This window comes from Gallinula chloropus, assembly GCF_964237585.1.
Source record: "Gallinula chloropus genome assembly, chromosome: 3".
NCBI classification, from domain to species: Eukaryota; Metazoa; Chordata; class Aves; order Gruiformes; family Rallidae; genus Gallinula; species Gallinula chloropus.
Window position 1 is genome coordinate 91,945,092 of NC_140087.1, and position 12,886 is coordinate 91,957,977.

Consider the following 12,886-nt stretch of genomic DNA (forward strand, 5'->3'; position numbering starts at 1 on the left):
GGCATTCCTTCCCTCTAGCGAGTCAGTCTCACCACACAGCTTGGTGTCACTGGCAAACTTGCTGAGGGTGCACTCTATCCCACTGTCCATGTCACCGACAAAGATATTTAACAGTGCTGGTCCCAGTACTGAGCTCTGAGGAACACCACTCGTCACAGACCTCCACAAGGACGCTGAGCTCTTTGAATGCAATGATCCATCCAGTTACGTATCCACAGAGTGGTACATCTGCCGAATCCATGTTGCTCCCATTTAGAGACAAGGATGTCATGCTGGACAGTGTTGGAGACCTTGCACAAGTCCAGGAAAATGATGTCCTTCATCTTTCCCTTGTCCATTATCTCTGTCACTCCATCATAAAAGGCCACCAGATTTGTCAGGCACAATTTGCCCTTAGTTGGCTGTCACTGATCACCTCCTTATTTTCCATGTGCCTGAGCACAGTCTCCAGAAAGATCTTCTTCATGATCTTACCAGGCACAGAGGTGAGACTCATGAGTCTGTAGTTCCCTGGGTCTTCCTTTTCCCCATTTTTAAAAATGAGGGTTATAGTTCCCCTTTTCCAGTCAGTGGAGATTTCACCAGACTGCCAGGACATTTCAAATATGACAGAGATTGGCCTGGCCACTTCATCCACCAGTTCCTTCAGAATACAAAGGGGCACCTCATCAGGTCCCGTGCACTTGTGCACCTTCAGGTTCCTTAGGTATTCTTAACCTGATTTTCTCAGTGAAAAAGACGCTCATACTAGAAGAGTATAAATACAACGCTAATATTAAAAGAGTTCAAGATTCGAGAACCAGGCCATGAGGGTGTGAAGGTAAATGGCTGTTATCATCCTATCAAGACAGTGGATCCCTTCAAAAATATTCATGCTTCTTTAACCTTTTCCCACAAGCATAGCATTACAAATGCCTCATATGGTTTCCATCTTTCCACTGAAAAAGTGGGATTTTTTTTTTATTGTACTTCAGAGGTCCATCCTTGGACATGAAATATGTAGAGAATAACAATATGTTATGTAGGAAAGTTTTAAAAAATTCTTTTATGGTATCACCTCTCTCAATGGTAGGAGGAAAAATAAAACTATTGATCAAGAAAATGACATGACTCCAAAAAGGGTCTAAAAGTTTTAATGATAACAATTTTCTTTCCTTTTTAGTTCAGCTGTGAAGCATATGGATACAACACATATCTTACTCCACAGATAGTTTCAGGAATATTCATATTGCAAATTTGTCTATATTCCATATGGAATACGAGTGTGATGGAGAAGAAACTGTATTTATCAGGATTTCTTTCAGGCCATGTGTCTATGAAAGTCCACTTGTTACAGTGATAACATTACAAATTGTTACAAATGAAAGCATCACTAATGTCAAGTGGCTAAAAAAGTCTTGAGGGATAAAACAGAGATACTGCTCGAGCAAACTGGCTGTTTAGATTATACAGGCAAATGCATGCTCACAGATGTAATGTGAACACATACCATAGGAGAACTACATTAGTAATATATTAAGTTATTTATAACTACTCCTTAAGAATCTAAAAACAATGGCAACCACATTAGTAGTATTTATAGTAACTATTCATGTTGTCAGATGGATTTTGAATAGTGTCCCAGGCTGGGACACGGCTTTGTAGATCTTGGCTCAGATTCCCAGAGTGATAAACTGGGAGATGCGCAGAGCAGTTAAATCTATTCACAGTTCCTGCATTCAAACCTGGTTCTCAATGAGATTAACTGACCCAGTTAGCACAAGCAGCAAGGGATAAGGAAATTAAAGTTTTTAGGTGTCTCTTCATTACAGAAACTCTAGTCTCCAAATCAGGTCTGGCTTCCCCTGTGCCATGCCACTTCATTCTAGCAAGAACTTTTTGTACAGCTAAGAAAACACAAGTAGTGACAGCAAACAAAACTGTTCCGTGACACCTCCTTTCCTGATTTTGATTAACATACATTCAAATATGTTTCTACCATTTGTGCAAGATACAATGTTCAAGCATAATTTTCAAGTTCTTCACTTGCAAATATGGAAACCCTTACTCCCTCAGGCAGAGACAACAGCTGCCAGCAGCCGGTACCGCTCGCTTTAAGTGTTTTCAGGCTTTCGTTATATAGCGCTGCAGATTACACCCATGTAAGCAGATTAATGTGACTATTTCAGAAATATCAGATGTTACATTTCTGTGGAATGAGTTTGAGACACTCTGAGAACAACTAAGACTCAATGATACACAATCCTTCAAATTTAAACTTAATGACTGGCCTCTCTGCACACAGTGATAACTGAATCCAAAGCATTTTCTAGAAGTGTTGTTAAAAAGGAATGATGTGTTGATTCAAACAATATCAAGTTATATTGCCTTGTGCTATTTTACTTCCAAAATGCTTTAACAACAGTTCCCATTATGATAATTTCCATTTCTTGACACATTACAACAGTTCAGTAAATATTTAAAAATACAAAGGTTTGGTATTTTACACTTTCACAGTGCCACTATGTGAAATATGTTCTAGAGTTCACCAGATACTTGGTATACCTTACTCTTCCTTAAAGGTTTATGGAACAAGATCCCATGTAGTAAAGGAGATCGTGTAAGACCAACACAGAAATGTCTTCAGAGCTATGGAAAGAAACACAGATGTGCTTTTTCCATGCTGTCAGCATATATGTATGCCTGACAGAAGTATATGGTTCACCTTTATGGAAAGGCAGCTACAAGAGTTTACCTCTTTGAATCCCTAAATGTAGTTTCAGCTCAGTACTAGCATATGTTTTCATATGGATGATGTTCCTTGGTAGTAAAAAAAAAAAAAAAAAAAAAAAAAAGACCTGGTTTATCTAGCATTAAATTATAATAAGCTAAAATAGGAAAAGTAATGTTATGGTTATGGTGTGTAAGATGACATAAAAAGTGTCAGAATTATGTAGTCTGATTTACTGCATTTTCAGTAAACCCAGCTAGACTGTCACAGCATTTCTGTGTCAAATGTTTTACTGTTCTGTTACAGTTGCTTAAAAAAGCTTTGCTGAGTGCTTTTTCCAATCTCCTCCAATCTGGATTCCAGTCCTAATGCCAGTCATTCCTCTCAGAATTTGGACAGCCAGGTTCAGATCCCTCAGTAAGATGCTCTCTGCCTTCCAATGTGACGCTTTGCAATTGGAGAACCAACAGTATCCTGCATTAAAAGCTAAACCCAGGTTGATCCCCAGCTAGGTCAAGAACAAGACAGGAGTGGGGAAGAGGGCATAAAGAAAACTGCTTGCTTAATAACAGTTTGTTTTTAAAAATCTTGGTGTTCAAATCATGCTGGTTGGCCATTTTAGTATTGCATTAAAAAATCTGTTTTTCTGCTATCTCATCTTGGTTTAAAATACACACACACAAAAAATAGGCAGAAGTAAGTTTTATTACTGGGTGTGTCTATAGTTGTTAGCCCAGGTTCAAACTTGAATGTCAATTCAATAACTAGGATTACCTAGTACTTTCAGATGCAGATTCATACTCTACCTCAAAAATGGACCAGATCAATTAACTATGTAGACAGTTAAATCTGGCAGAGAAAAGAGTGAAATTTTAACTTAAATTCTCTATCATTAGTCACCTGGCAGAGAGACTGACCTGTGGCTCACACTCAGGAATGGCTAACAGCCTGTGTATTTTCCTTTTCAGAAACCAAGACTCCAGGCCTAGCTTGACTCTACCTCTTGAAACATCCTCTCTTCCAGTACATTATTCTCCCAGGAATGATTCTCATCCATAGTCTGTTGCTTTAATCTCCACGCTTGTTTCAGTTTATCTCATGCACCTACTACTTCTTCACAGAAAGTTATTCCTGTCCAACTTCAAGCCCTAAGAACTCAGACCTCACCTAAAAACATCTGTTTTTCTTGCCCCATCATCTTGTAGATGTTAATTCTGCAGGCATACACATTTTCTAAATCCATAACTCTCCTTACGTAAACTCTGAATTTCATTGCCTAACCACACACCCCCTCCCTCCTCCCCCCCAAAAAATCCTGTAATTGAGTGCTTCATTATCATTTGGTTTACCTCTCTTCCATGAATACCTTCTGGTCCCGGTTCTCCTTTATCTCCTTTTTCACCCTAAAAGAATGAATATTTATTTTATTATATATACAAGACAAACACTAACCCATGACACTTTCTAATAGGAAAAATATTTTAAGATTCTGGTCTGTTCAACATGAAATGAAACATATACATTTCTGGCTGCACAAGCAAAATTATTTCTTACATTCCAACATAAATTCTTTCCAAATAAATGCCTCTGAAAAATGTCTAGTGCTCTGAGATCTATTGCTCTCTGTATTTCACATTGCCACTGAACAGCCATAAAAACTCAACACAGAAAAATATTCTTGGTTCTCACAGTGCTGCAGGAACATGGTGGCAAAACAAATTTACGCTGGGAAACACTTTTACTTTTGAAAATCTTAACATTGACATGAAATTTTGAGAGTGTTTCTGAACAAATAATTCTTGTTTTAAGTATCTGATAACAGAACTACGCTGAATATTATAACTTGCCTTTGACTCAGACTGGTTTATAGTTCACTGATAGCACTTGAAAAATGGAAACAATTTTTCTTCTGAAAATTCTCTCAGAAGTATAACTATGATCAACATGACTCCAAAGAAATGAATGGTGGGAAGGATCCTTCAGAACTGACTATACAGGTTGGTTCCTGTGTTTGGTGACTACAAAACAGAATATTCTTTTTAGGATACATGAAAGGATTCAGTTCTCCACTACCTTTACCGTGTTATTCTAGTTAACACACATTTCATCAAAGTGAAAAAGCACACCTACTTCAGAAGCATAATTGAAGGAAAAATGTTTTCCAGAACCAACAACTATAAGCAGCTCTATAATTGCATCTCTGTCACTAGACTGAACTTTGCCAAATCATAAAAGTAACATACTTCTGATAAACCCACAAGGACTCACTTTACTAGAGTCCAATGAAATGGAGCAGCTTTGCACTGAATTTCAATTATCTCCAGGGGAGTACATTTTCCTGAGCGGAACCTATTCATTATGTCAGCATCTTCTTCATAATTCTGTTAGGTAAATGGTATTGAACTGAGATCATTCAGCTAACTCCATTTGCGACACAGCCCTGAATCAGAGCTATTCTTCCAGTGGCAATGACAGAGGGCATTTCATCTAATAATTGGTTTTGCAAAATGAGTTTGTATGAGCTTTCTCAAACAACCAAAGCCTACTGACAAATTAGCAACAGCAAACTGTGAATTTAATAATCCTGTGCAGAAGATGGCTTTGCGAGTTCACTGTTTCCATTCTGATGCCTCCTGTCGATAACAAACGGAGTGCTACCCGTTAGCCTGAATCACACCGTTAAGGTTTTTTCTCAAGTATTGCCTTTCTTCCTTATAACCAAAAAAATAAATGAAACCAGATAAATCTATGCATTTATTGCAAGAGTTTAAATGACACCAAACAGTTATAGGAACTTAATGCTGGTTATTTTACTATGTTTAATCTATGAATTCCTCTTTATTCTATGGATTAAAGCATCGGCTGAGATAGTAATTTACGTTTGCTGTCAGATTAAAAAAATAATACTTGAAATTCCAAACTTACTATTCTTTAAATAGCTCACTTAAAAATTTTAGAAGTGACTACATGAACTACATTTTACTTTTCATCACTGCAACACACGGGACATTTAATACTGCTTTCCAATCTTTCAACAAGTATGTTACACTACAACAACCTTGCAACAGCCACAAAGGTACAGTCATATATGTAGCATAGTATCTCCTTAACCTGACATAATTCTAGGAGGTTTAAAATATTCCAATTTATGGACCTGTTTTTCCTTCTTTCATACTTTAGGAGAAAGCGATATAAATCTGTACAGATTTGCTTCAAAAGTAGCAGTATCCTGTAAATTCCTTGATGAATAGGTGGAAACCTAAGGTAAAAGTATCTTGTCACAATTTGTTATACAACATCTACATTAACATGAAAACCTTGAACAGAGAGCCTGAAATAAAAGACAACCCTCCTTTCACCCTCACTTATCATTTGGCTTTTTCCTCTACAGCCAGCACGTGGTAGATCTAAAATGCTGGCCGGCAGTTCTACACACATACAAGTGTAGTTGATGAATGCAGGGAACAAGGAAGAACCCTGGTCCTTATGATTTACAAGATTTTGGATTTAGGATGTTGATGAAAAGCATGCTCTGTGAATGAGCGCAGACCTCTCTAGAGCTATGAGCTTTCTGCCAGGTATGCAACTTCACTATGAACCTATTCTGATTTCTTCATGGAGTCAATGATTTGTCCTCGCCAAGTCTGTCTCATGGAATGTCCCTGTCCTTCGTGAAGCCTGACTTCAAATCAAGCAGAGGTCCAATTTTGACAATTTATTCTCATCAGAACTGAGCCAAGACATGCTCAATTCTGCCTTCATGAAGCACGCTATACTCCATATTTAACAGCTTCAAATCTAGCCAGATCACTGAAGTCACTCTGCAGTGCTGATGAGGCTTCTAATATTCAACATCGTGGTTTAGCTCACAGATTAAAAAAAAAGAAGAAGAAAAATGTGTTAATGCCATTTTTCATCCAATGTTTCAGCCTTCTTATACTGTACTCAGGTGAGACAATTACAGACTATTGCAAAGATGGACTGACAAAACTGCCCGGGTGTGATCCTGTGCAACCTGTTCTAGTGATCCTGCTTTAGCAGGGGAGCTGGACCAGAGAATCTCCAGAGGTCCCTTCCAACCTGACTGTTCTGTGAGGCTGTTGAAGTTACATACCTTGTTTATTAGTTAACTAAGACTAATCCAATATAACAATGAATTACCTGTATATCTTTGGGTGCGTTCTGCTTTCAATTTCCTCAGTGGAACAAGCAGATGACACTGGTCCAGTGTCAGGGCTGGGAGGGATTCAGTTGTCTGTATGTAACAGCCAACACACTGAACTCACTGATAACGTTCGTTAAGTATAGCCAGGGGTTCACTCGTGGCTTCTGCAAGACCAGCACCTGCCTTCAACTCAAGTACTTGTCAACTTTTTTCCTCACATGCTATTTCCTCCTCATTGCAATGACAAGGTAATGCATTTAGAAATAAAATACATTAATACCTAAGACTTTACCTAAAAAGGTAAAGTTTCTTTTGTAGTGCTGCCCTGTTAATGATACTAATCAGGAATTCCTGATATCCTTTGTTCCAAGCATTTTCAAGTACCACTGTTAAAAATAGCTGAAATATTCTCCAAACTACGCAAGCTATACAGTGTCACCAACTCATTGTGGATACTTTTAATTTTTAACCTCTGAAACTCTGTGATTTTACCCTACATATCTAACGTCTAAGATAGTTATGGCTTGGTTGGTTTTGTATTTATTTTTTTTAATTCTCTTTTTTGCTTTGCTACAGCTCTATGACAGCAGAATGGTCTATGTGAATTTTTTTTTTCATGTGAACATTTTCCCATAGCTTCTCACAAAATGAACCCAGCTCATACTAATGCTTATTGATGTTTCCCAAATAGGTTAAGAACTTAAAAAACCAACCAAACAAAACCCACTAACCTATGGCATTTCGTATTTTTGCTGGCAGATGTCTGGAGGGCTGGTGTTATAAAGGGCTCCATCCCAGCAATGTTCTGAATGAGTGACCTCTAACCTTTCTGCTAAAAGCCGGACAGTATACTTCAGGGAAGCAGCAATACTCAGGTTGAAGCACCTCAGGACTGTTGGAACACTACAGCATTTAGAAAATGTGGAAATCTAGACAGATTGATGATCTTGTAAGCCAGTAAACTAAAATCGACAGTAAGTCATGACCTGAAAGGATGTTGGATGTCTCCCCAAACCCACCTAATTAGGATATGCACACACAGCAAGAAAGTAGGCGATCACAAAGCTTCAGAGGCATCAGCAATTCAGAGAGCTCAGCAGATACACTTATCAAGAAACAGAAACCAAAACACATCTGATTCAAAACTATGACACCACTGTCTTGTGAAAGAACAGGTGTCATGCCTGACCCAGCCAGATAACACGTCAGGAGAAAGATCTTTCCTTCCTGCTTTACTTATATAGACTGAGCGACACTGAAGACATTCATACCAGCTAACTACCGCTTAGCGTCACGCATCACATTTCTAGAGCATTTCTAAGCCAGGGAGGCTATATAAAGGCAAATGAATCCACCTCAAATGAATCCAAAATCTTAGGCACAGAATGATCTGAAGCCAGGCCAACCCATGGCTCCAAAAGCACACTGATGAATTGCCTCTTCCTGTCAGCAGGCATGAGGCAGCCAACCATTTTTATTTGTCATAGAAAAAACTTAAAACGCAAAATTATTTCAATCAATCAGAACAACAATAATAAAAAAAAAAACACTCCAATAAATGCTATAGTGTAATGCTCCCCAAATAGAGAAATCAAATGCACAAATAACAAGAATAAACCCTGCTGCCCTACTGCAGAAAGCGTCTGGTGATTATCATGAATCCTATAGTGAGCTGGACTCTGTAACACACAGCTATTTCTAAAAGGCTAAACTCCATGCTCCATTTGCCAAACACAAATTTTCAATTTTCAAAACCCTGTCATTCTTGTTTACTTGCCACTGAAGAGAACACTGAAAAACAGCCTCTACTTCAGGACATCATTACTTTTCATGGAGCATTGTCAACATTTAGGTGTTTGCTGTTCTCCAAACCATAACGATAAAAAGTTTGGAAAAAAAGGAAAGAGTAAACCTAGGACACGCTGATGTATCTCAAATATGAGAAAGGCGGCTGTAAATGGGACAAGTTTTCCATAGGAATAACACACATAATGGGTTTAATTTGTATCCAGAAAGATTTAGGGTGAGGGTGGTGGGGGATTGGAGTTAAAAAGGCAGAGAACTGTACTGATCGATTTAAGAGTAGAGTGAAATTGCCTGAACTCAGCATTTTGCTTGAGAATCATCTAGAAAGAGTTGATGATACTTCAACGTATGTGTGAATTTAGGGGGGTGAGGCAGACATAATCCTGTACACTCTTCCAAGACAACATTTCCTCTAGACTGCTCCTTGGTTCTGCTACGATTGCTCTCTTTTGGAAAATGCAAACTGACATGTTACAGTAGTTTTAGCTTTTCTTACAGTGATGTCCTTGCTGAGTAATGATTACAGTGTTTGTGAAAGGCACGTGTCTTAAGGAGTCAAAATCTTCCAATTTAACAAAAAAATGAACTTTTTTTCCTGAAGGCATTGAAAGACAAACATGAATTCAAACGCCAGCAATATACAGGAATACAGTATGACTGAGCTGTTTGTACTGTCATGATTGCACTATCACCAAGCCCAGTCAGTGATTGCATAGTATCAGTTCAGAGATAAACAGCATCAAAATAAAAATCAAACCAAAAAACACAGGTGAAACAGGAGTGGATTGAACCGATAAACGTATTTGGAAGAGTCAGCAACCTCTTTAGATTGAAGGACTGTATCCACACTCAATCAAGTTGTCTAGTTTAGGTGTACTTTTACACTCTTCAGGACAGGTAAACTCTCCTGTTGCAACATTCACAAACACTGATATCTAAAATAATCCACTGATTTCATGGTACCCTGGCAGGCAATGAATCGTCCTCAGTTACTACCTTATTGGAATCTTTTCTTACACAGCCTACAGAACAATGACATACTTGAGAAATAACCTCTCAGAAAAATCCAAACTCTATTCTTCGATATCTAGAAAAAGCCACAGCAAGGCTACCGGCAGCACCTTACTGAGCACACAAGTGGACAATCCTTTGATCTCTTACTGCATTACTTAGATATCTGAATCTCACCTTAGTCCTTGGTCCTTTTCAATGTAACCCTATCTTGGGGAAATCTTAACAACTGACTAACGTTCCCTGATGCTGACCAGAGCTAGTAGCTATAATCATTAATGAAATACTAAGAGGCATTAAATAACACTGTGATAGGTGGAAAAAAAAAACCTATGTAGAAGAGTACATAACATCATTTTCATAGATCATTTTCATCTAAAAGACTAGTTAGAGTAAAAGAAACATAAAGACACAACTTCACCATTTTGGGGCATGAATGTTAGCCAGCATGAGGAGAAAAAATACTGATTTTTTTTACAAATCTTGCTTGCTAGAATTTGTACAAGACTAACCACAATCTACTATTTAGCTTGTTATTCAATAATAAATTCCCCAAATGAATTTACTCAGGCTTGGGATACTCAAACTGGCTTTGTTTTTTGCCACATGAAATCTAGATGTTGTAGTTTGCAAACTTTGCTCTGTATGCCATCCTGCCATGGCTCAACCTGCCATCACCATTCTGCTTTTGTTTTTTTTTTTTTCTTCACACATTTCAATGTCAAAGAGAAAAAAAACAGAATTAAAATCCCAAATGCCACTTTTTGGTGTCCTTCTTGAACTGAGCGGCCCAGAACTAGATACAGGTGTGCTCTCACCAGGGCAGAGTAGAAGGAACCTCTCTTGGTAGAAAGGACCTCTCTTGACCTACTAATCACACCACTTCTACTATACCCCAGTATGCCATTAGCCTTCTTAGCCATGAAAGCACACTGCTGGCTCATAGTCATCCTGCTGTCCACCAGGACCCCCAGGTCTCTCACCTACACTGCTCTTCCACAGGCCAGTCCCCAACCTATACTGGTACCTGGGGTTGTTCTTCCCCAGATGCAGGACCCTACACTTGCTTACTAAGCTTTTTTCATGGTGATCTTCATTTGTAAATGCTACTAGTGCATGTACATGCAGAAGCTTTAGTGGAGGTAAACTGTATTCTAAAATAACCCAAAGCTTATAATAAACCAACATGATGTTTATGTTGAGAATTTGCATCTACAGAAAGGAATCATAGAATATATTTTAAACAGTCTAAAACACCCACTGTGAGTAGTAATGGATATCCTATTCTTTACTCACTGCATCTGGCTGAGTTCTATAATGCATCCTATACATGAAATACCGCTTCAGTTCAAGATCTGGTGCACTGCACGTCCCTTTCCTCATAATCTAAAAGCAAAAGGCTTTCCAAACTACAAAGACTCATGAATTCAGATGGATAACTCATACATGCAACTTTCCACAAAGAGGCTATACACTCATGGTCCAGTCTTCCTCTCCTACAATGTCTCTGGCTAATCTCATCTGCAAATATAAAATTAACTATCTTCTCTATGAGTCATCATTTACATTTCTACTCCAGACTTGCCTCCTGTTCACGTGAACATCTTCACTTTTCTGTACCTTCTTGTTGATATCTAACACTTTGAATTAGTGTATCTCTCAACATTTTTTCCTTGAGAAAGCTTCATCTTGTCACTGAAAAAAATACTGATTTAATCGGTCACCAAGAACTGGATTAATCTTGAAATGAGTCTCTTAGATACAAGCCGCATCCAGACCACAGACATTATGCTTTTCAGTTATCTCCAGAGCTACCACTTGCATCCGGACTGAACACGTTGTTTTCACAAATGGTTCCTCAGCCTGCTCCCACCCATCCATTAATTAGGAACATTGTTGCTACAACCCTGTTCATCATTTATCTTCTCGTTTGCTGGTTCTCAGGCACACATAATTAAATACTAGGAAACATAAGCACTAAACTTAGTGCACGGCTCAGTATCACAAGGTTTTATACAAAGTTCCACTGCTTATACCCCTTCAGTAACTTCTCTTTTCAACCCAATTCTTCTCTGTTGTGATAAGTATAAAATCTACACAATAGATGAAGCATCATCTCTCATATTATTTATTTCTTAGTTAACCAAACAAGTCTGGTTGTTCTGTAGGTATCAATCTTTTGTCTTCAATCTTGCATTTTAATCATCAATCTTTGGGATAAGTGGTCTGGTTTGGTTTTGTACTGTGCTTAACAGAAGGGAATCAGAATACATGTTTTGACTTGCACAAATACTTGAGCTTTTACAGAATTTTGCTCTTACATCATTCATGAACAAAACTTATAGTTAATTTTGGCTCTAAGCTTCCACTGCCAAACTCCACAACAATTCTGACACATCATGCATATCTATCAATAGATCAAAACTTAAAAAGAAAAAAGCTGTCTCGTTTAATGAGCACATTATTTTTCCCTTTCTTAAGTAAATACTACAAATGGATTTGACTTTCAGCTACAATTGTTTAAAATTCTATCTGTCTTTTAGTGGGGAGGTTTCTGTTTATACTGGCTTAGTGTTAGTGTTGAATGAAGATTTTTCCGTAGGAGGAATAAACTAGTTTCTTTTCAAGGCTGGTCTCCTAAGGCAACCTAAAGCCGATCCGTTCTTGTCAGGAGCTGACAAATGGTTTTCAGAGAACACAGTATTTTTTAGACACCCATGCTTTCATGGTTTTGGCAGGCCATTGCTATTGTTATTTAGACTCCAAAATACGTGCTGCAGATGTTTAAAGCAACATCAAGTGTACGCACAAGCTGATGGACTGCTATGTCTTTTCTGTAAAGTCTGCACTTCCAGCTTTATTTCTGTCTTGACAATAAAAATAATGGCATTTTCTGTAGCTTTGACGAATAATCATGTTCATCGAGCCCACTGAGTCAGTGGCATTGGTTACCTTTATTTTCTTAAGACTACAGTATATAGTTTACAGTCATAGAAATGCCTAATTTTGACCAGGAAATTGTGGTTTCAGTGAAACTCCCATGGACCCTGATACAATCTAAACGTGTGATGTGTTCAGTCTTCTACAGGACATTTATCTGAGGAGGAGGCTGTGTTCAAAATAAGAACATCTTGCTCCACTGGACTTCATTAAGGCCAGTTCAAAGCACAGCTACAGAAAGTAGGAAAAGGCTG

The 12,886-nt window shown here is 38.2% G+C and overlaps 1 protein-coding gene across 1 annotated transcript in view; it reads right to left on the minus strand.

Annotated features, from left to right (window-relative positions):
• The window catches only part of COL19A1 (collagen type XIX alpha 1 chain), a gene marked incomplete at both ends in the record, with an annotated part of 189,375 nt that overhangs the window by 93,481 nt on the left and 83,008 nt on the right, over positions 1–12,886 (minus strand). Inside the window, one exon of the mRNA XM_084260981.1 lies at positions 4,060–4,113. Coding sequence (XP_084117107.1) covers positions 4,060–4,113 — 54 coding nt within the window. The remainder of the gene's footprint in view (positions 1–4,059; positions 4,114–12,886) is intronic.